General features: G+C 37.6%; 1 protein-coding gene across 6 annotated transcripts in view; it reads right to left on the bottom strand.

Annotated features, from left to right (window-relative positions):
• The window catches only part of slc12a7b (solute carrier family 12 member 7b), a 69333-nt gene that overhangs the window by 21183 nt on the left and 24667 nt on the right, over window positions 1–23483 (bottom strand). For 5 of the 6 annotated variants that reach the window (XM_015028645.1, XM_015028646.1, XM_015028648.1 and 2 more), the window contains 4 exons: window positions 6970–7061; window positions 6206–6337; window positions 3519–3665; window positions 353–407 (listed from right to left, as the gene is read on the bottom strand). In XM_015028645.1, the coding sequence (XP_014884131.1) occupies window positions 353–407; window positions 3519–3665; window positions 6206–6337; window positions 6970–7061 (426 nt within the window). Of the gene's footprint in view, window positions 1–352; window positions 408–3518; window positions 3666–6205; window positions 6338–6969; window positions 7062–17100; window positions 17392–23483 lie in introns of those variants that run through there. The other variant, XM_015028650.1, reaches the window with a different exon arrangement.

Here is a 23483-nt window from a genome sequence, read left to right as displayed (position 1 = left end):
TTTTATCTCTCTCTTTCACAATTGTGTCTTAGAGTAGGGATGGAGTCAGTGCTTGACCTGTTTTGCCTACTGCATTTTGCGCATATATTTGTACCTGAAGAAAAGGAAACCAGACAGTTCACAAACAACAAATATATTGAAAAACTTTATATTGTAGTAGAAAGACATCCAGCATTTGAAACGCTGCATGAACTGACAAATACATAATTGCGAGGGAATGCAAAAGTATAAAAAATTCCCCCTATGTTTTCTAAGGGTCTCAGTAAAATGGACAGTTTTAATCACACTTGAAACATCAAAATGGATAATCACCAAAAAAAATGCCCAAACATTATAATAATAAACATCCTACCTGGTACGACACCATTGGTAGCAATAGCACTCATGGATATTGCCGTCAGCATCGTCTGTGGCAAAAGTGAGAGAAAACATTTCAGATCAAATTGTCAAGGTTGAAACTTCTTTTGTGTCTGGCATTTGTTAATTATTTTCAAGCTGCAAAAACCTTCTCCGCGCTGTATTAACATAAAATTATAACCAAAGACCTTCATGGCCTCTATTCTTTTTGTTTCAGTGAATTTTCCAGCTTATTCAAACAATGGAATTAATATGGCATTTAGTCTCATAAATGGTTCTCAGGCGCTTGAGCTACATTAGCCTGTTACCTAACAGTACATTCCGGATGACAGGAAGGTCAGGACAACAAGAGAGGAATGAAGTGAGACTGATGGGAAGACAAAAGGCAGGAAAAATACATCAAATTGAAATAAAAGAGAAAAGTGGAGCATAAAGGAAAGGACAAAAAGATTACAAAGAAGAAGAGAGGAGGAGCAGAGACCAGGACACAGCAAATATAAACCTCTTGTCCTTTGCTGGATGTCCGGTTTAAAGTGACAGACATGTTGGACTAAAACCAATCAGCTCACAGTTTCCACTGAAATCCTAAGCAGCTATCCAGCAGCTCTTATTTGAGCAGAGTGACTGACAGTCCAGCTCTAGAAAGCACAGTTTTACTCCTTAAATCTCCTCTTACTATTGGGTTGGTTACTTTAAAACTCAGACAGCTCAATTGAAAAAGCTGTTGTTGGAAGACTAAAGTTTCCAACAATGTAACTTTAAATGCAAAATTGACTACATTTGTTTTTACAAGCTATGTTGAGAGGTTGAAAAAAGTAAACAAATATTATATGGATGACAAAAAAATTGTATTTGTAATGAACTGTGTGGATGGGATCTTTGGTGAGTTATCATATCTAAAATGTTATTTGTTCTAACTTCCTGAAACAGGAGGAGATTTCAAAGTGTCACAAAAAATTGTGGAGACATTCTAAAGGTGGAAAAGTCATGGAAATATGGATTAATTGCAATCAACACTATCACTGCAACAGTCACTCAATCACACTTTGAGCAACAACATTGCAATTCATGTTTTCCTGATATCACAAATGCCTAGAGAGGAGAGGAATCAAAATGACTGGAAATCCAAAAAAATGGCATCCTTGATGGAAAATGAGGAACTAATGACATGCTTTAGAACTGAATCCATCTTTCTGTCCTAACTCATTAGATGTTATTCATAGCACAGTGTACTGTATTGTGATCTGAGAGCAGTTGAGATGATAACATCTCCTTATTTTGGGTGATCAGCCGATCTTACATACCGCCACAAAGGTCTGAAAATCAGCCTCTCTTACTGTGCCATGAGAGAGGCTGACTGACATGTTTCCACATGCACTTTTAACAATGTTCACCCCACTGAGGTCTACTTAGGAACTTTGTTTCTTTATCAAACAACTTTTCAGACAGAAAAAGAACCTGCATTTGTCTAAATCAGAAGCACAGGCTTTTTAAAAATCAGTGATCTGCCAAAAAAACTGCAATTAGTGCACCCCTACTTATGACGTGTCCTTTTTAGTTTGGCTTTTATTTAACTTTCAGTTTTAAAAACTGTTTAGTAAATGTAAATGTAATTCAGTAAATGAATTACATCTGTAGTTTTATTGCTTTTTTATTTTGACTTTATATGCATTTTAAATTCCTGTATGATTCTCTCTTATCTGGATTTTAGAATCTAGTCTCCTTAAAATGATTAAGTTAACCCATATAATTTTTTCAGTTCTATAATTGTATTTCCTCAGTTATCAAGCCAATATCACATCTGTTAGCAAAACTTCTTTTGTACAATATGTTCAAGAGCTGGCTGCAGTTACCTAATGATTTATTTTTGACTATTCATGTTGTTTTTCATTCCTTCCTGTTTTTATCTTTTGTGAAGTATTTTGTGTTGTCTGAAAAGTGCTTCTTAAAAAGAAAAAACAATAAAGTAAACAAAAATGGGGAGGGGGCAAGGTAGAATGACTAAGGATGCATACCAGGTTTAAGAGCATCAACTTTGAAGTTTTCTGTGATGACATGTCAAATGCAGACCTGTATGTAATTGGTGCCCCTTATGGATTTAATTTTAAGATTTTCAAATTGATTTAAAAAAAAAAAAGATTCTAATATGGATATCCCTTTACAAAACATTTGAGTTTGATGAAGTCAAAGGAATACAGTGCTTTAAATCTGAGGATAAAATTTCTTAAATGGGAGAAGAATGAGACAAGATTTAAAAAAAAAAAAAAAAAAAAAAAAACATTGTTGAAACAGACATGAAGCCAAACTGCTGTTAGGTAATGTGAAAGAGCTTTCATCGTGTTTTCAGGAGATCCCTGCAGCTGGGTTTAGCGATGGCTAGATTACACTGCTCCGCATGTCATGTCTGTAGGATGAGACCTATAAGAAGGTCGCTGATGCAGAGCCATTAGTGCAAAGTCAGATGTGATCTAAGCAGTGAAACTGAACGTTAATCTGTTCGACTAAGCTCAGCTGGCTCTCTTACATAACGGCAGGGATGTAAGGTAGGGTTAACCCTGCTAACGCACTCTGGATAGGTTTTAATAAGGGAGTGGAGTTTCAGTCAGACTAGACCAGGAGCTATGACATCCTACAGAAATGTGCAGCATTAAGACGCTGGGCAATGAAGTAAACTGAGTGTAACGGGAAACGACTGGTCAAAGTGTTTTCAGTCGTGGACGGGATAATGAACGACGGCTTCTTGATTAAGAAGCATTTTCACTGGTGGTGTTGGAGATCCCAGAAGAGAATTTCATTATCAGCCCAAAAGTGTGTCACTGAGATTACAGTCATTTTTTCAGGTTTGTACTTTCCATGATTAATCTGGAATAATCCACAGTCTGCAGTGGGACAGCCAAATATAGGCATCATGTGGGTGTCACTGGGTTTCTGACATTTTCCAGATGGACAGATTTAGATGTCAAGGTGGCGAAGGAGTGCATGTTGGAGAATCAGGAAGTCCTGCTCATGTCTTACTGTACTCAGGATGAGTGATTTCACCCAATGAGCTTTTCCATCACCACACTAAGGACTTTATTTGCAAATCCCTCATGAAAGAACAGATGATTTCCATATCAAGAGTCAGGCCAGGCTCTTGTCGATCACAGTGATTAAATACTCACGCATGAGCAGCACAAGCCCACGATCGCCAGGGATTCCAAGATGCCGGCAGTGCCGACAATCCAGGTAAGGCGTAGAAACAGGATGACCCCCAGAATGTTCTGGAGGCAAGGGAGGTAGACACCCATGATGGTTCCCATCTGAGGGCTCTGCAGAAGATGAGGGAGGGTAATACTTCTGATGATTACAGCCAACAGAAAACCCACAATTCAGTTTCTCACTTAAGATCAGTGAAAAAGAATATGATGTATTTTTGGCAGATTGTTGAGCGCCAGCACATGACATGGCTGCCAAAGTCGTCACTCAAGAGTCAAAAGCACTCGCATTCTCTACTTAAGCAGAAGTATAAATACTTGTGTTGAAAAAAAATATTCTAGCAAAAAGTAAAAGTACAGGTTTTACTCTTTTATTGTTTTACTCACGTAAAAGTGAAAAAGTAAAAGTTTTGACGTACTTGGGTACAAAAAGTAAAAAATCATTGTCACCTTCAAGAATACAGAAAGACTTTGGATAAGTCTAAAATACTTACGTTCTAGTCATACAGAATATATTCCTTGTTTATTTTTGCTGACAACATAGACTGTGTTGGTAAAAAAATGTAACAAAATACTGATACGGTCCAGTTCTTCTTTGAACCAAATTTCAACCAGGATCATTTAGATTACAGAAAAAACAACGCATTCATCACTAATCGTTCAGGATTTTTTAAAATAAGTCCATAGAGGGGGGATTGGATTTTGCCTCTGTTTGTGATGAAACTCGAGTTAAAATCTCCATCCATGTTGTTTTTCTCATACCACTGTGTTCTCCTTCTTCTGCTTTGCTTTGGTTGCATCCAACTGAATCGTGAATTATAGACACTATAACACTTTCTGTGTGAGCAGTAGATTTTTTTCATCATGGAAGAAACGAGACGAAATGTAAGAAGTAGAAAATGCTGATTTTTTTCTTCACATTTATGGAGTAAAATTAAAAAGTCCTCAAAAAGATAACTGCTCAAGTAAAGTACATATGCCTGGAAAATCTACTTAAGTACAATAACAAAGTACTTTTACTTTTTTACTTTACAACTCTCTGAAGTGTGGGAACTTGAACTCAGGCAGATTCTTGGATTCTTGAGGCTCGTCACAATTAATCCAGATTCTGGAATTTAATTTTCAAAGTTAATCCTTATTTTCACTTGTATCACTGAACTGCAGTGCTTTACTTCATTAAGACACATCTGATCTGTGCTGTGCATGGCTTTAAGAACGCAACAGCTGTAGTTCATGGATACAGTTGTGTGTGGAGGCTCTTGAAGTTCTCTAGCCAACATCCACACCATGTGACTTCCCCTCTATTCTTTTGAACGAGTTTTGCTTAAAAATATTCTCCAACTTATCCCTGTTGCTGTACACTTTTTCCTTCCCATCAACTTGACATGAATAAACCAGTATTCAGCAATCTGAAAAGCCAGCACCTTTAAAAACAGCCTTTCAGGGCCACCCTGCTGGTGGAGGACTGAGCTCAACTGGACAAATGTTAAGTCAGCAGCAGTCCCATGACTGTGAAGGCCATATTACGTTCAGAACATTTCAAAAAGAATTTTCTTTATTGGTTATGTAATGTTCTAGTTTTCTGGGAATTTAATTTCAGCTTGTAATTATTAATACGCCCAAACCATCAAAAAAATAACAAAATCCTTGAACTAAAAAATGTTCACATTTTGACAATGAGATTAACTGAAATGTAATTTTCATTGTAATTCATACTCCAACTGAAAGTGCATCAGTTGTAATTGTATAATTAATCTGACTGGTGTTATAGAACACCAGTCTTAAAATGATTTTTAGTATCAAACTATAACCCAAACAAAAATTAGACTTACATGTAAATGACAAGGGAACCATTAACATAGAACTCTTTAGCTTCCAGTCAGAAACAGCAGCTCCAAAAAGTCTTTATCCCTTCAATTCAGAAAGAGCAACAATCCTCACAAAAAAAACTGTGTTCCGCAACAACGTGCAAAAAGAAAAACCCAAAACAGAGCAGAATTCACCTCACATGAGTGGAGTTATGGTATTAGTCACTAGCTATTCCAGACGAAGAGGGGCGACTGAGGTATCTGCTTCATGAACTCGTCCACTTCTTCCAATCATTTCAAGACTTTCTGGGAGCCAGTGGGAGGTGTCCAAGGCAGATTTCTATGCAGGGGACGTGATGGGGAAACTGACAAGGGACTGGGGCTGTGGTTAGAAAAGCATCCGTACGCTTTGTGGCAAAACAGTCAGAGAGTTTTGATCCTAAAAAGTTCAGACGTAAAGAATGAACAATCCAAAAGGGGAAACCTGAAAAATGAACTATGGACAGTGGTGAATAAATGCATAGAAGAGTGCTGCAGATGTTTATTTTTGTACTAAGTGATGTCCTGATAAAGTTTGACTCCCTCTGAATCAAAATAAATAAAACCCATCCATTAAAATGTGACACCATATTAATAAACAGAGAACGTCCAAAGATGGTTTAATGGGGGACAAGTTTAGAACCGGAGGAAGATGGGAGATTAAAACCAACAGCTTGGATTCATGGGTCAAAGACCCCGTTATGTAACGACTGTTCAGCAGGTTTAAAAGAACAACTGTTAAAATGAAATTGTATGCAACCATGTCAACCAAAGCTAGAAGCACCATACGGACTGTGTCTGCTTTACCTTAACGGTTTTCTTCTTGGTACCCTCCTCTTCATCAGCTTCCTCGTGCTCCTGAGCTCCTTGGGAGAGATTGGTGTAGTTTGCCAGTTTATCAAGAAGGGATGACACCATGGGGTGCCTGTCCATCTCCTCCTGCAATGAGACAGTGTAAAATCACACATTACCTTTTCAACCCGCTCACTTCTAGAAGATGATACATATAACCTATTTGGAAAACAAGAGTTGAGTTCAGTCCAAGTCTTTAACTTGTTCTGGATGCATTTTTTGTACTTGACTTGAAATACAGAGCAGCAATAATTTGAAAAAAAAAATGAAATCCTGCAGGAGGAGATAGGATATTACAATATTTGGTTTCCCTGTTTGTTCAAAGTGTCTTGAAATAGCACAGCTGGATCGGCTTCACACAGTGTGGAGAAAACAGAGAGCACAGTGGTTCCTCCACACAGTGACCACAGGGCAGCCAGGCTGCCACATGGCACTCAAACACACCTGGCACAGCTTCAGCTCACTCAACATTAAAAAACAGAGCAGTTCTATTGTAAAACTTTCTACACTGTTGAGCAAAGTATTGGTGTTGCAGATGAATGGCTTCATGGGTGAAAATGCATTCAGTTTTAGCAGCAAAATAGGCTTTTTACATGCAGCTTTTTCAGGCTGAGGATTTAATAATCTGTCACATTTGGTGTTTACTAACACATAAGCTTTTCTATGAACATCCCAACCAGTGATGGACTTCTAAACAAGTAATACTGATGAGAAATTACCTCAAACAGTGCCATGTTGGTGCCATCATAATTGTTCTTGTCATTTTCTGCGCTGTTGATGAAGGGACTGTTTTCCTTTGGGACGCCATCACCTGAGGGAAGAAAACGGAGGGGAAGTTAATAACCAAAGCAGTCTTTCATAAATGACGTGGGTCACGTCCAGGAAATGATTCAGTTCAATCTGTGGAAGCAGACAGGGTCAGATATAGCTCTTCCATATGGACTAACAAGTAAATGGACTGAAATGATGCAGTGCTAGTAATATCGACCTCTTAATGTGTTTCACACACATTGAGGCTCAAATCGCTCTCAAAAAAAAACATCAACACACATTCATACAAGTAAAATCTTGGGGTGAGGCATCAGCAGAATATGACAGTAGCCTCAGTTAATATAGTATAGGGTATGATGGGAAAAACGGCAACATAATGAACATCATTGATAAGAGAGCCACTACAAAGCAGCAGTTATTCCAAACTACATCACAGAATAGAATTGTATCTGATTTGGAACATATAAAAAGGTGCAGTGGTAGGTTTTAAGCACTACAAAAACATTAGAGGTTTTGATTTGAGATTGTAATCTCAACTTTTGTTGAGATTACAATCAAATTTATAGAATAACTACAACTACTACCATTACTAGCGAGAGTAAGAAACCATAATCATCCTCGAATACTTGAGATCTCCTCTAAGAATGCCTATGTCCATCTATTTTAATAGCTAAGATACCAAATATGTCTTAATATCCATTAACATACATTATAAGCTGTCCCAGGACCACCACAGAAGATAGTACCTACAATCTTCCATACCTCCACTTTTGGGGAACAGCAAATCAGCGCAAAGGAAAATGAGTAGAGCTCCTGGATGGGACTGGCTGCTTTAAATGCCAGCCAATAGCATATCAAGCAGCATTGCACCTAGATATTACAGCTTCCCATGCTGCATAAAAAAATAAATAAATAAATCATATATTCTCAACAAAAAACTCCACAAACTCCATGAATACTGAACTGTCCAAGGGTCCACTGTAGTTATAGTAATAATAAAATGAATAGAAGTAATAATAACATTGATAATAACAATAACAACAACAACAACAATAATAATAATAACTAGAATATTTTTGAAAAAATGTAAACGGGGCCTGCCAAAGTGTGCAAGTCGGTTGGAACCCAGCGTTCTGCTCCTAAAAACTAGCAACAACGCTAAAGTAAGCTACATTGTGGTCAATAGAATGTGGAGTATCAATTTTTGAAGGCCAATATGAACTCAATCCACTCAGTATTCAAACATTAGTGTATAAGCTACAATTAGCCAAAATGCTAATTTTAGCCTAAATCAGTGCTGCTCAATTCCAGTCCACAGGCCCCCCTGCTCTGCATGTTTTATATGCGTCTCTATTCCAGAACAGCTGATTCAAATGATTGCATAATCCTCAAGTACTGCAGAAGGTTGTTAATCACCCACAGATACAATCCAGGTGTGTGGCAGAAGGGAAACACCTAAAACATGCAGGACAGGGGAGCGTGAGGACTGGAATTAATAAATACTGGCCTAAATGAAGTCAGTGGCATGTGGGGCATCACTAACATGTTGTCTTGACTTGCTCCATTCAGTATGCTAAACATAGCTAATAAATAAATAAAAAAAATAAAATAAAATAAAATACTTATTTTAGGGAAAAGGCATTTCATTTTAAAATTTCCTTTTAAAATTGCTTCAACACTCGACACCAAAATATGTCACCAGTGGCGGTTTCTGATATTGGCAACACAGAGAACCACCCAGGGTGGCATCTCCTCATGGGCGGCATACCAGTTAACCGTTTTCATTCTTGTTGATTAGGTAACAGAGCGAGCGGGAAGTAGCATGGCCAAGAGCGCAAGGGAAGAGTTAATTTAAAAAAATAACATTTTTTAATGAACTGGTAAAAACTTGGGGTGAAGCATCAGCAGAATATGACAGTAGCCTCTGTTAATATAACAGAGGGTATGATAACCATAATTGATGGTTAAAAATCATCAATTATCTGACATGGTCGAACAGCGAGGTACTGGGGAGGGGGAATTCAGGGGTGCGATCACATCAGCCTGTCAGACCAATAGAAACCAGAAATGAAAGCCTTATAAAAAGCAACTGTGAGGTTATTTTATCCCCACCAGGATTCAACAGAGTAGAGCTCAGTCTACTCTGTGTGCAAGCACAGGAGAGTTAAATAGTCAAACCATTAGCAGAAAAATGTAATCTGCAAAATAAGTGGAGGAAATACAAGCAATTTGTTTTACCGCCTTAAAACAAAGCATGTGCTTGAGTACTACAAATTCCACACACAACAATGGGAAGGAAAAGCAGGATTCAGCGCAAACATCCATTATATTAAATTATCATGTTTCCATGTAGAGATATTTTTTTATTTATTTAACCATGTAGTCTCCATGGAGATTAAGAATCTAATTTTAAGGGAGGTCTGGCAATGATAGGCAGCAACATAAAACAAATCACAAACAAAGAAAACAAATAAAGGAAGAAAATAGATTTATGCCCCCCCTGAATACATCAAATTGCCTTTTCAGTTCAGGGAGTAAAACAAATCTGAAGGCATCGTCGCCACGCAACAAAGGTTATAATAAAATGTGTATGCATAAACTTCCAGAGAACAAACATTCAATGATTTACAATGTGTTTTATGGTCAGTAAATGGAAGCAAAGAGGAACAATACGTGGGTGAAGATGCAGACAAATGGCAGACAGGCGTAACTACACAATAAAAATGGAGAGAAAATGGAATGTCAAGATTATTTGTTTAAAACGTCAGTTATGAAACAAGCAATTAACATTACATTTTGTCAAATGGCAAAATCATCAAGTGCAGACATGCACGTCAAACATGTTGATCAATGTTTCACTTATACTAATCAAAGGCAATTCTAAGCAGGCAGGTTTTAAGACTTGATTTAAAGGAACTCACTTGGTTCAGCTTTTTTGCAGTTTCCTGATAATTTGTGGTGCATAGAAGCTGAATGCTGCTTCTGCATGTAAGGTTCTGGTTCTGGATGCAGAGCAGAACCAGAACCAGAAGACCTGAGTGGTCTGGAAGGCTGATACAACATCATCAACAACAACAACAACATATCTTCAGTGTATTTTGGTGCTAAGAGATGAAGAAGGAATAAATTCACAAGAGCAGGAATGGATCAACTTTACAGGGTTATCTACATTTCTCAAGAGAAAACAGAAACAATATGAGGGAAAATGTAGCTAACTAAACCTTACAAGGATGAAAATGCTGTTTATATTTTGGCTGTAAAGAGTTATTTAATGGAGAATTAGCAGTTTTATCCCACCAGAATGCCTTTGAGTCTTTGCTGATAAATTTTATGTGAATCATAACTAAGCAGGAAAACAGCTGCACACATCAGCACTGTTGTTACTACTGATCTTTATAATTTCTAGGCACAATATCAGATCACACAGACTGCAGGCTGTCCAGTGCAGAAAGGAACTACTAGCTTTACTGATACCTGCAAAAAGTGTCTAGAAAGAGTGAAGAGAAGGTATTCAACTCAAGATGATCACAGTTCAAATGACACAAATTCCATATTTTTCTGCAGTGTGTTAAAGAAACCCCATCTAATTAGAATTTAAAAGCATGATGCCTGAAATGTTACAGCCTTTTATTTTACAGTTGGAATACTGCACATTCATATTGACAATTACGATTTGATATATAATTCAGCTCAATTTTCACTCAGATTAGTTTTACTGAGTGACTAAAGCACCTTAGCTAGCAGAGTTCTTTATTATTTCACTTTATCCATTTTATCTATCAAATGAAAGCCTTGGGATTATGGGAAATCCCTGACTTCAGGGAAGTAGGCACATGCGAGTTTAGCAGAAACCAATTTAAACACGTCATATGAAGGGAGAAAATAGCTTTTTTCCTGATCTAAATACATCTCTGCCACAGTTTGTGTGTTTGGTTTGCTTAATTTGATCATTTAAGAGGCTTTGAGCCACACACAGTGGGAATTGTGTTGTTTATATGAAGATAGATAAATCTTTATGTGTTCTGAATAAAAGAAAACCCCAGGAACCTTCATTCAATCAAAACAGATTTATGCAGACAGCCAGGAATTATATAATACAGTCTTTGCATTAACAGGATTGCTGTGCACATCACTGTGTTGATATTGGCAACTGTACAGTTGTGAGCTGCATAAAATACATGTATTTTATGCAGCTCACTTTTCACTGTTGCATGAGCTAATAATTATTCAGTCTATTAAAACTATTTCAAGTCAAAATAGTTCTATTTAGGATGACCTGACATGAGCTTTGGCTTTCAACTGAAAGGTAAACAACATATTGGAAGGAAAAAAATTGCCAGGTTATGTGTGAAGTAAAACTTTATTGAACTAAGCTGCAAAATTGTGCATGATATCTTAAATGTGATATTAACACTTGCATAATGTCAATAAAATGATTTTAATGTAAGTTCATATAGGGTTAGTTAGTTCTGTTTTGAGACTTAAACATAAATAAAGGTATAGAGAAAAGATTTTGCCAAAATTAAAAAAAAGAACAATAAAGTAATTAATGTGCTGAATATTGCATCCAAAATCTAAAACACAGTAACTTTCCTCAACTTATTTTACTATACAGTGTATCATGAATGAAGCCTAGGTGTAAATTCACATGCATCATGCCCCAGCTGCAGCATATCAGCTTTGGGCCACGCCTATCATCACACAACTGTTCCCTGATCCTTTCCTGGAGGATCCCAGTCCTCCCATCTCTCATCCTGCACACAGAAGTGGTCGCTGACCTGGGCATTCGGTTGCTTGTTCCCCTTTAACGCTCTTTAGATCCAAGGAAATTTCTCTCAGCTTTGGCCTTCACTGGTCATCCATCATCTCCCAGCCTTGCACAGTCTGCCTTCATCCTGCAGCTAGAAGTCATTTTGTTCAATGGCTGGCCTTCATCACCCAGCTTCTCCTCTCTTCCTCGCACTTGTTTTCCTGGTTGCTCCATATTCTTTCCCTCTCCTCAGCTGGCCGTCATCTCCCAGTCTTGCATCATACCCCTCAGCTGGATTTTATCTCCCAGCTTCACATCCTTTCTCCTTCTTTTTCTCCACCTCTAGCCTTCATCCTCCTGCATCTCTTTCCCTCATTCTTTACCTAATCTCCTTGTATTTTGGCCTTGGCCACAACAAACTCTTTTGGTGGGTAAGATGTATATTAACTTCATCTCAAGCAACTCATTCGTGTGTATTGCAATTCACAGTGCTCATGTCTTCTGCTGAGGTCTGTCATGGAAAAATTACTTTAACAAGAGTCTGGATAAGAAGAAATAAAACATTTATTAAAACCTTGCAAGGTGAGAACAGAAATACAGAGTCAAAGGAGTCTGCTGAGTCTGTTCTAACTAACAGTGGATTTGGCTTCGTTTCATAGGTTCTGGTTAGAGAAGAGACACGCGATTGGAATATAGGTGTGAACCCTTGATTGTTATGTACCAGGGATTCTGTGGAGCCCAATACAGATGGTCTTGCCATTTGTCTATTGTTAAGGAAAGGGGTTGTGTTTTAATGCTAAAGATGGCAGATAAGTTCAGGGTTGGGGAAGTAAGACTTAAGTCTCCAGGATCAAGAACCTCTCCCCTGCTGTTATATGACACTGTAGAGGTCTATGGGAGAGCAACTTAACCAATCTCATGATAAGACTATGCAGATAACCTAAAGCAGAAAAAGGACGAGGAGATCATTGCAAATTTTTCCATTACATGTCTGAGCGCCAAAACTATATTCATTCATGTTCAAAAAACTTATTTAATCACATCTTTATCCATAAGTCTCTCCAAGTTGAAATATTTATCTCTGTCAAGGGGAAAACAGGAGGGGAGAACATGCAAAGAGGAAATCTTACAAAAGAAAATAAGTCTATGCGTGATTTTAAAAAAAAAGTTACAATAAATATAAAAACTAATAAATACAGAATGAGTTTATTTATTGCCACTTTTGAAGAATCGGTCCTCCATAATAAACTGTTAATCTGACATTCAATCGAAGACACAGGAGTACCAAACGGCAACTCTATACAATTCAATTCACCACTCACACACTCCCATCATTGGGTGAAAGCTAGGGTACAGCCTGGACAGGGCAACATAGATACACACAGAACAGGCAACCAAGTACACACATCCAACATGCTTGGACTTCCATCCAACTGAAAACTTCGTACTGACATCCATTCATTTTAGTAACTACGTTTACTACATGCACACGTTAGAGGCAATTTAAATAGAAAAGTTAGCTTTTATCATACTTAATATATTTTGGGTCTGTGGGAGGGATAATGCAGCAAATTTTGGCACATTTGCTGGACTTCTGCTACTAAGAAAAATCTGTTACCTCAGGAAAAGCAGCAGGAAAAAACCCCTACTGGAGTACATGCACCACCATAACTCATCTTTCTCTGAACATATCTGATTTAATAAATTAATACAAATAATTTAGAAACTACTGCATGTAGAGTTCATGTAAAAACTGTATCCCTGGTATTGAAGAAGATGCTTTTTATTTCTCCCAATGGTTTTAATGTCAACCAACTTCAACCACGCCTCCATCATGTATCAGCGCAGCAGCCTTTGGTGAGCCCGGCTGCATTTCATGAGTAACTTTTACCACTTGATCCAGCTGTAGGGGGAATAAGAGGCTTGGAGAGTGGCTTAGCTTGCTAGTAATCACTGACAATGTCATTACGCCCTTGCACTTTACAGGCCTTCACCACAATCTGAACAGGACTGCAGACCGTATTAAGTGAGAAAACAGTTTTTCAATAACTGTGGGTAAGAGAATGGATTTAAAGATGATGTCTACTGGGCAGGAGGAATGCAGCTAACCTTTAGCCTGTCAGTCAGAGCTTAGCTCAGTTACATAGCACTCAGCACAGGTAATCATTTCCTTTACTGACAGTGGCTAAATCTCCTCTGAGACAAGGCAGCGTGCTAAAACAGGCTCTGCTGTTTCCAAATCAGGACAGGTGATGCTTCTGTTTTTAAAACCCGCCGACATAGTGGTTACATCATCAGCGAGTGCTACGCCTCATCATACGAAGGAGTACAAATTACAAGAGCTGTCCACATCATCTCCTCATGTTTAGAATGGGATGTCTTTACAGATATGGAAGAAAATTGAAGATCGTGCTGTTTGAACAATAATTTTTTTGGAGGCGGAATCTTTCTGAAAACTTTCCAGATTTCTGGTTTCTCAAACCTTTATGCAGTTGATGTCAGAATGTCTTGTAGCATGAATGGCATCTGGAAGAAGTAAATCTAGGATCATACCTTTACTTTTCTATGATTCATCATCTGCATTCTGATGTCATCAATACCAAGAAGAAAATAAAAACTCCTGCACACACAAAGCTCTGGTGCTATGCCCTTTTAAGCTAAAAACAATTTCAAGTGGTCCATGAGTTCCATCCATGTCAATAAATCCCACAGTGACCTTAAGTTGCACTTGCACATCAGGCGAAAGAGCCAGCTGCCACTGTTGATGGCAAACGCTGCAATTAATATGGCGACTGTTGCAGCAGATTATGTGCTTTTCCAAAAGGACATGTGAGACCAAAAGATAAGGAGGCTAGCGTAGCATAGCATGGCTGTTAAACGGTCTTCCACATGATCTGGAGTATTAAAGGTGGAGATGTAAACATTGACTGATGTTTGTGCAGCAGCAAACAGTCCTGAGAGACTTGGTCTAGTTTTCTATACAGTAGCAGCCATGATAAAACATTTGTGTATTAAACAGATGCTGTGGTTTGTCTGCATCATTCCAGCTGTCTGTTAGGTTTCATTCTGCATCCTTCACATGGAGATTTTCTTGACTAACAGTAATTCTGTGTTTGTATTTTTCGAAGTGTAATATTTGACTTTCAATAAATGCTCCGTATAAAGGCTGGAACATCGACATTTGAGAACTTACTAATAGCAAAACAGCTGATTTAGAGGGAATGTGAGGACATGCTGCTGTTTAAGGTCACCTTCCCTGCTAATGTGTTCTCTTCTTTCACATCCAAAGGTTAAAGTGAGAGATGGGCCAGACAAGAGAAAAGAGATCATTTCCCTTGATTTTCTCAGACTGGTAATTATCAAATTCTACAAAAACTATTTAAACACACAAACCAACAGGATGCACTTTTCTATATATCTTTTTTTAAATCTGGTGTCTGCTATCGAATAAATGCAGGTGGATTAAATGATGAGCTAAGAGAGGGTGCGTGCGTTTGTGTGTGTGTGCATGCTCTATTTCTGCAGGTGTTGGGCAGATACTTCCTGTGCTATAAAAGCTCAACTCAAAATGTGCATTTGGTCTAAAACCCCTGCAGAGCATGAGTGGAAAAAAAAAAACAAAAACAAAAAACAACAGTGTTAAATATAAATCTGGAGACATTTTAGTTCATAGCGTGATTAAATATTTGTTGTTAGTTTCATCAACTTTTAATACTTTGAATATCTGAATGAAATATTTATGCAGTTGACCAGTTTACCTTGAAGTTGCATAATTTAACTAACTGGAACATTTTCCCAAGGAGCAATAAAGTGTATATCTGATGACTGACAAAGACCAATGTTTGAACAAAGATCATTGACGTTTCAAACAATAACTGTGCTGCAGTGTTTGACTAGAAGAATATTCAAATCCAACAGAAAACTAAGAATTTACAAGTTTCTCCAAATTTATGTATTAATGCAAGGGAAATATTTCCTGGTTTTTACAGAGCTTACAACAGACCATCAAACTACATGTAGGCTGTAGGGAAAAAATTGCAGTTTTAATTAATTTAATGAAGAAGAAGAAAATAAATCTAATTGTTTAAAATGGGAACTTTTGATCACCAATCAGAGCCAGTCAAAGAAAAATTGTCTGATTCTGTTTGTTGGTTGATTATTTGGTGCATCTCAATTACATACATATAATATTCTAGAATTTACAATAACACTGTCGGACAGTCAAAGTGGCAAGTGACTTCAATTTAGGAGGCTGAACCCATTGCCTGATAATATTTACAGGATTTTGAGAAACAAATAATTTCTGTAATTAATTCTACTTGACAGTATTTCATGTGTAGCTCTTTTGCAACACAAGATTATTTTATTCTGGCGGTTCCAATTAATTGCAATCCATAAAAGATTTAAAAATCCCATCATTACAAAGTAAAGAAACTTTCCTCTTTAGCTGCATCTTAAAGGCTACTTGAGACAAAATGATGATGAGCTTCTCATTTGTTCCTTGTTTTGTCGTTGTTTCCAAGAAGATGATGTTGCTCTCAGACTTCATCAGCACTTAGCTTAGCAGCTGGTCCAAATGTACCAGACCAGGTAAATTAGGGATGTGCTAATAGTTAGGCACAGCCTTTCTCGTGGTAATAAATGACCACGCGCTCTATTTATAACCGCTAAGCCACAGACTGTGACAACGCAGTAAGCTGCCTAACACTGGCAATGTTAGATCCCAGTTTATTGTACCAAGAACTCCAAGAGCTGATGTAAAAGATGAAGAACAGAGAATGTTTCTCTCCCAGCCAAAATGTATTTTACTGTCACTACAAGAGATTAAATAAATAAATACATAATTTTTTTTTTAAAAAGAACAAAGAAGGAGCAAAAAATCAAAAAATGATTTTGCCTAAAAAAATTTAACTGGTTGGAAAGTTTGGCCAACGACTTTAAAGTGAAATTTGTTGGGCCAGATCGTAAATTAATGTAGAGTCCAAATAAATAACAGCCCAGCCATTTCATTCTCTGTTCTTTTATCGGTTTATTATAATTTCATTCAGGGTACTACAGTTCATTTTAAAGCTACTCTGTCTTTTGTGGAGGAACTGATGTCGAAGAGACTTATCAGACATGACAGCAGACTAGATACAGTTCAGGTAAATTACAGAAAGTTGGAAATTATTCTTGGACACCAATCCTACTTTTTTTTTTAAATGATCAAATTATTCTCAAAGTGAACAGAATGCATATATCCCTCTTTTTTTTTTAGAATTTATTAGCTAAAGTATTGAGGTACTAGCAAAGGGCAACTCAAAGTCTACATGAAATGGGGGAAACTTACCTTTCCGACGAGAGCTGCCCCTGTGCTCCATTCTGAGGAGCCTGGCTAAAAAAGGGGGATGGAGGGGAGAGGGTCCTAGCAGTGGTCCTTGGGGAACTCCAGTAACGGTGGTCCAAAGTGTAAAGATACTTCTACTGACGTGCACAAGTCAGGAAAGCTGGCTGCACTGTGTCATAATGTGAGGATAAGCTATTTCTGTGACAGTATGTGTCCATGTTTGTGTGTGTGAGTGTGCGTATAAAGTGGCTGTGACGACAAAGTCAGCGACATCAGCCATGCATCACAAAGCACCCTCACCCTCCCACCGACAGACCTGCAGGCACAGGCATGCGCGTGAGAGCACACACAGTTCTTCCCCACAAGCTCCCTGAGCTTCTGATCACTGTCACAGCTGTGCGAGCGAGAGTTAACACACACCGAAGGGGAGGAGCAGAGAATGCAAAGGAAGCAGAAAACTGTACAGACAGAAAGCCCTCCTAGATGTCACAGGGTGAAACAATTAGTCCATCAGCTCGCTGCAGGGGAAACAACCTATACAGCTTTACCTGTAACCAACAGTAAAGCCAGCATTCATCAGATCCACAAGGTGATTCATTTGATTTATTTAATACTCAGTGAACTTGAAACATTTAATTTCTAACAAGTATGCAGATCTAATATTACCTTTCCTTATCGACAGCCACATAAATATAAAGGACAACAGCAGACAAAGCCTTGCCCCAGTCATTACCTCGGTCAACCTAGCACCCCACTGTTGTTCTTTTTAGTTGCCATTTAATCTGTTTGGCAGAGAGCAGGTGAAGTGGGCACTAATCACTTAACCAGATTAGGCTTATCCTGAACTTTTTATAAAACAAGAGGCAATGTCAAGGCCTGAGGAGGATATGGCGTTAAAGCTAGCACAGAGCGGAGCTTCACTTCCTCTTCCTGTCTTCTGGCCACATGCCCATCAAAGGAATGCCCTTTGCCAGTGCAAGATGTGCTGGTGACCAAGGAGACGATCGTCGACTCATCACCCTGAGTCATCCACACATCTCTGAGAAATGACATCTCTGAGAATATCAGTTCAATCCAAACATCACCAGCAACAGCTTTGCCAGGCTTCATGAGTCCATGTGACCAAAGTGAACATCTGTTGCCACCATCATTAGACTGACAGATGTGTCGAAGCACAGCTTAAAGCAGATTTATCAAATCAACAGGAAGGCGGATTTAGTAACACACCAATCTTCACCAAATCAGTTTTACCAAAAACTATCAGGAAAAGGTTGTTCTCAGTTATTTATAAAATGTATTTAAAATATTTTTTTACCACACTTCACTTTGCGAGTCAACTCTCATTCTGAAAAATCCAATAATCTGTTGAGTTTGCAATCTTAATGAGTAACAAATGGGTGGATTAAGGGTGTTTATTCAAATGTAGAGTGTAAATGAAAGCAAATTAAATGCTACAGCAAATTCTAAAATTAAAAATGGGTCACTTTGTGTAAATTTCAGATGTCTGAATAGATTGGTTGTGCAGCTGAATGATGCAGACTACACAAGGTAACAAAGCTTACACATTAAGCATTTTTAATCCACATTTGTGTCTTAGAATCCAAGGACTTTCCACACAAATGAATTGACTTGATTTGTTTCGTTCACTGAACACTGCAGCTACTGTTCAGGTTGCCCCCGCTCCATTTAATACCTTAGAGTTCTGGTTTATTCATGTCGGGTATGAAATTGGTTGTATACCGCTGGATGTTTCGCACCCATTAAGCATCGAGTTTATTTAAACTTGTGAAGTGTACAACATTTCCCAGTATGCAACACAGACCTTAGGCAGGATGAAAAGAGAAACAAGAGGACTTATAGCACCTTCTACTGGTAACAAGCAAACAATTTATTCTGTAAATTTAGATCTACGCGTTGAAAAACATAGGAATTAGAGTGTATTGTTTACAGTCGGTAGGAATAATTGCAGTCTTTCTATTCCATCATTAGGAACTGAAATATGTCAAGGAGAAAAAAATTAAATGTTCCTAAATTAACTCCGCTTAACTGACTGCACAACGCAGGTGTATAATGTCTTTCTTTTAAAAGCTTCTTTAAATGAGGAGATATGTAGGTTTTAAAATGCGCTCCTTACAGTGAGATGAAGTATCGGAAAAAAATGACAAAAAAAAGCAAACAAACAAAAAAAAACAATGAAGGAGCAAGAGGAGACAGGTCAGTCAAGGCTGGTGAGATCAATGTTACTTAGTGCCTCTTACATCTGAATCCTGGCTACCACTTGTAAACATCAACCATGAGATGATTACCAGGAAGTAAAAAGAGCATTAGTAAAAGTCAATGCCTCTGCCATCATGGAAGTAGAGTTCAGAGAGCCTTTAATAATACCTAGCAAACGTGATTAATGAGTTTCTGAGCATATAACCTCCCATCAACAACAGGAATATATAATTAATACATTTATTACATTTAAATGTATTAAAGGTTATCTTTCTTTTTTTGCACAAATAGGAAAAATGTTTTGATGAAGCAACAGGTTGACAAAGATACTCCAATATTTAGTTTCTGTATTCATCTTCAGTCAAGTTAATAGATGAACTCTCACTTTGCACCAGGCTTTTACAGCTTTTGTGTCCATGTGAGCAACAGATCTTTGGCATCTTTGCCGTACCTATGCTAGCTATGTATACACACCACGGTGTGATCCGCCGACTACCTGTTGCAACCAGAATGGTATGGAATTTATTTTCCTGTTTGTCCGTAAAACCAGACTTGTGCTAAGCATCAGCTAGGGAACTGGAGCGTCCATCTATATTTATATTTGCCTTGGATGTAGGCAAATATAACAAATATGAGATAAAAAAAATACTATCACAAAGCTCAGGATAAGCTTTACTGGTAAAATATGTTTAGTATGTGGAACCTACAATATAATCAGCTGGACTTATAAAAAGAATGTGGTGTTCAAACTGACAGTGTCACAGATGAATGTTGTGAGGCAGTACAAACTCAGATAATACTTCCCACTAAGATGCTACAAAATCTTTCTCCATAGTTCATCTGCACTGAAGATTTAAATGTAGCCATCTGACTGCATACTTAGGGCCCTATGATATCTGTCTTATTGACTGCTAAATTTCATTTTTTCCTATTTTTATTTTTCAGAATTCTACTTTTTCCATTCCAACTTTGTTTATTAACCCAAAATGTGTATTCATGGAGTGAATAAAAACTGTTTAACAAATCAACAGCTAAATAATCACACATTTATAATTATTCTGCTTGCACAGAAAAAGTGATATGGTAGTAGAACAGGGTGTGTTATAAAGGTATACCGATTGCAGTTTTCTGTCCGATACATTTGTTTAATTTTAACTGCACATGACGTAGTGCTTCCAGTCATTTTCAGACCTTTGAGGTGGTAGACACAGTAAGACTGGTGGATATGATGGGTGGGTAGAATCGGTTTCACATGCAAATATCGGCTGATCACTGACCACTTAAAATGAAGGAAATCAAGGTCAATTTATGGGTGCGTGCTTAAAGTTTTTGAGGTATTTAAAAAATATTTCCAGATAATTTTTAATGAACAAAAAACACTCACATATTTCACAAAAACATTTTCTGTGCATATCTTTACATTTATGTTGTTCAGCCAAGGCCACACAAGCAGACATACAGAAACAAACACTCCCAAACGCAAAGAGAAAACACACCACTTAGCTTTCCAGATGGAGAACTCACACTGTCAGCATCAACTATATGCACCCATAGCAGCACCTTGTAACTGTCAGTAACAGTGAGGTCACTCTCTCTCTGCCTTTCTATACAAACTCACTCATAAGCAGACATGACATTAGATCATTTTGACAGAAAGAACTAGCTAGCCAGGATGATCTGCCTATCTAAAAATGGGCACAGAGAAAATGTATTTGCACTTCATAAAATTCAACAAGTAATATACTTACATTCTGTCATGTAACTCCACTTCTTCCCAAGTGTTCAAACCAAAACAGCAATGAAACAGACATATGAGAACAAGAACGAATCATGTGACTTCACACAATCAACCAAACTTCCTTAAAATTTAGTTACCTCCTTAACAAGTCAAACAATGGCTGCTCTTTGACCATATGCAAATACTGGAAGTAATATGCCACTCCACCCTGCAGCAGATGGTGTGACGACAGGACTTTGGAACAAAACTGCAGACAGGCATCCAGACTGGTCCTCAACTACCTTCAACAATGAGTTGCAGCTGTTGCTGGTATGTTAAAAACAATTATTTCATCTAGATTCACATGAGAGCTTTATCTAAGCCTTTTTCAGAACTACTAAGCACACACATTAGGATGCAACCACTGTATGAAGATATGATAACCGTTTGGGACCAGATGGTGTCCTGCTCTGCCAACATCTGGTTTTTGTATTAGGACAAAAGATATTAAAAGCAAGTGGTGGATTTAGGGAAAATTAAGTCTGCCAGACTGACCAGTCACATTCTGAGCACTTTAAAAAGCAGTCAACTATTCCTTGCACAGGCATTTAGTATTTACGGGTCAACTTATTTAATTAAATGACTCCAACAAGCCAAAGTTATGAAAAATACATTAATTCATGGCAGAGAAACAGAAGGATCACATATTACATTTCTCAAGCTAAGAGAAAATACATTTTTTGTTACACAAATCCAGTCATCAACATAGGTCCTGCGTGCTTTTGGAGAATGCAGCTGAACTTGCAGAATTAAAGCAGCTATGCTAGCAACTCGTAGCTTCCACCAGAGCAAACTCTAAAACCTATAAGGAAAATTCCCTAAAGGGCTGAGTAAAGTTGTACAGAAGGGGTTAGCATTAGCATATCATTTATTATCAAGAAAAATTGACAATGAATTCCAACTAATGGCATTTTAATACTCCAAAAACAGTATTGTTGACATTAGGAATGCACCAATGAATTGGCCTAATTTCCTTAATTTTGGGAAATTGGCAATCAGCTGATACTTGCATGTGAAACCGATCTTATCTACCTAAGCAAAGGAGATAGTTAAGATCTACACGTTATGAGACCTTATCTCCTGACAGACCTGCTCTCAACAATTGTTACCGCACTGTTGCCAACTTGGTGACTTACTCACTATATTCAGTGACTTTTTAGACAAAGATATCTGTATTAGCCAAAACTGGAATTAGGAGGTCAGGCTTTCTAAAGATTAATGATTGATCAGAAAACTGCAATCGGTGCACCCCTAGTGGCAACTGTCATGTTTACTATTTTCGCCACTGCTTGTTACATTTGAACGTCAATGAAGAAATAAATTTAAGAACATGATTAATATAGTTACTGTGTGCAGTGTAAAGATAAATGTCCCTCTTTAAGTCACTGGTGTCTTCAAGAAGCTCATTTCAAAAGGTATATTTTCTAGGAGTGGTTTGCATTAATGTGTAGTCATAGCAATACAGCTGCCCAAGAAAAGCACGAAAAAGAGGTTCTAAATATTAATCATTTTTTATTGTAATAAATACTACAAAATATTGTGAAGTATTTCAAGCTTACGGACCATCCTCAGTATGTCATAAAGCATCAGCTTCTACTAATCTACATGTTTCTCAGAGCATATGGACAGCAAAAGATTATTGGAAAGGAGGATTAAAAACAACTTTCTCTTTCTAATATTAAGGTTGATTTTTCTACAAACGTTGATGCAAAACTATGCTATCACAATAAAATTCTGTAAGGTTTCGTACCCAAGCAACGTTTGCTTTTTTAAGATGCTAAATTACCAGCATATTTTCAATCTAATTCTACTTTAGAACTCGACTTCCAGCTGTTTGTTAGCAAACATTTACAATCAACCATTTCCCTGTGCAGAATATTTGCAGCTGTTAGTAAAGTGCAAGCTGGAGCTACCTCACTTATGACAATAAAATGTGGGCAAATAACAACCAAAATGTATGAACTTAATGAACCATGTTAGGAAGCACATCAAACAAGTGCGAACATCGGAGAGGATATCATGTGTAGTCTGGTTTTTGATGTTCCTTACTAGGAATCTACATGACAAATAGTAAACTTTGCAAAGTAAACTTTATTGAAATAATGAAATGCTGAATCCCCTCTTTCCAAGCTTTAAAGCCTAATTTGACTCAATTAGGCTTTAACTGAGTCAATTAAATATAGCCTTTTTTTTCCCATATATATTAGGCAATATAAAAAAAGACAGTAAACTCTAGATTTCATTGTAGCCATTTAGTGCAGATCACTGCAAGAACAATATGCTATATTTGGTCTTGGTTAAAAGAGATACATATTAAAGAGCATGGGCGTAGGTTTGGGTAGGGACGGTAGGGACATGTTCCGACCAATATTCACGGGATATGAAAAAGTCC

This window comes from Poecilia latipinna, unplaced genomic scaffold (genome assembly GCF_001443285.1).
Source record: "Poecilia latipinna isolate Pla-1442-1.1 unplaced genomic scaffold, P_latipinna-1.0 Scaffold132, whole genome shotgun sequence".
NCBI lineage: Eukaryota > Metazoa > Chordata > Actinopteri > Cyprinodontiformes > Poeciliidae > Poecilia > Poecilia latipinna.
Note: the sequence above shows the minus strand (reverse complement) of the source record. Positions and strands in the feature narration are given on the sequence as shown.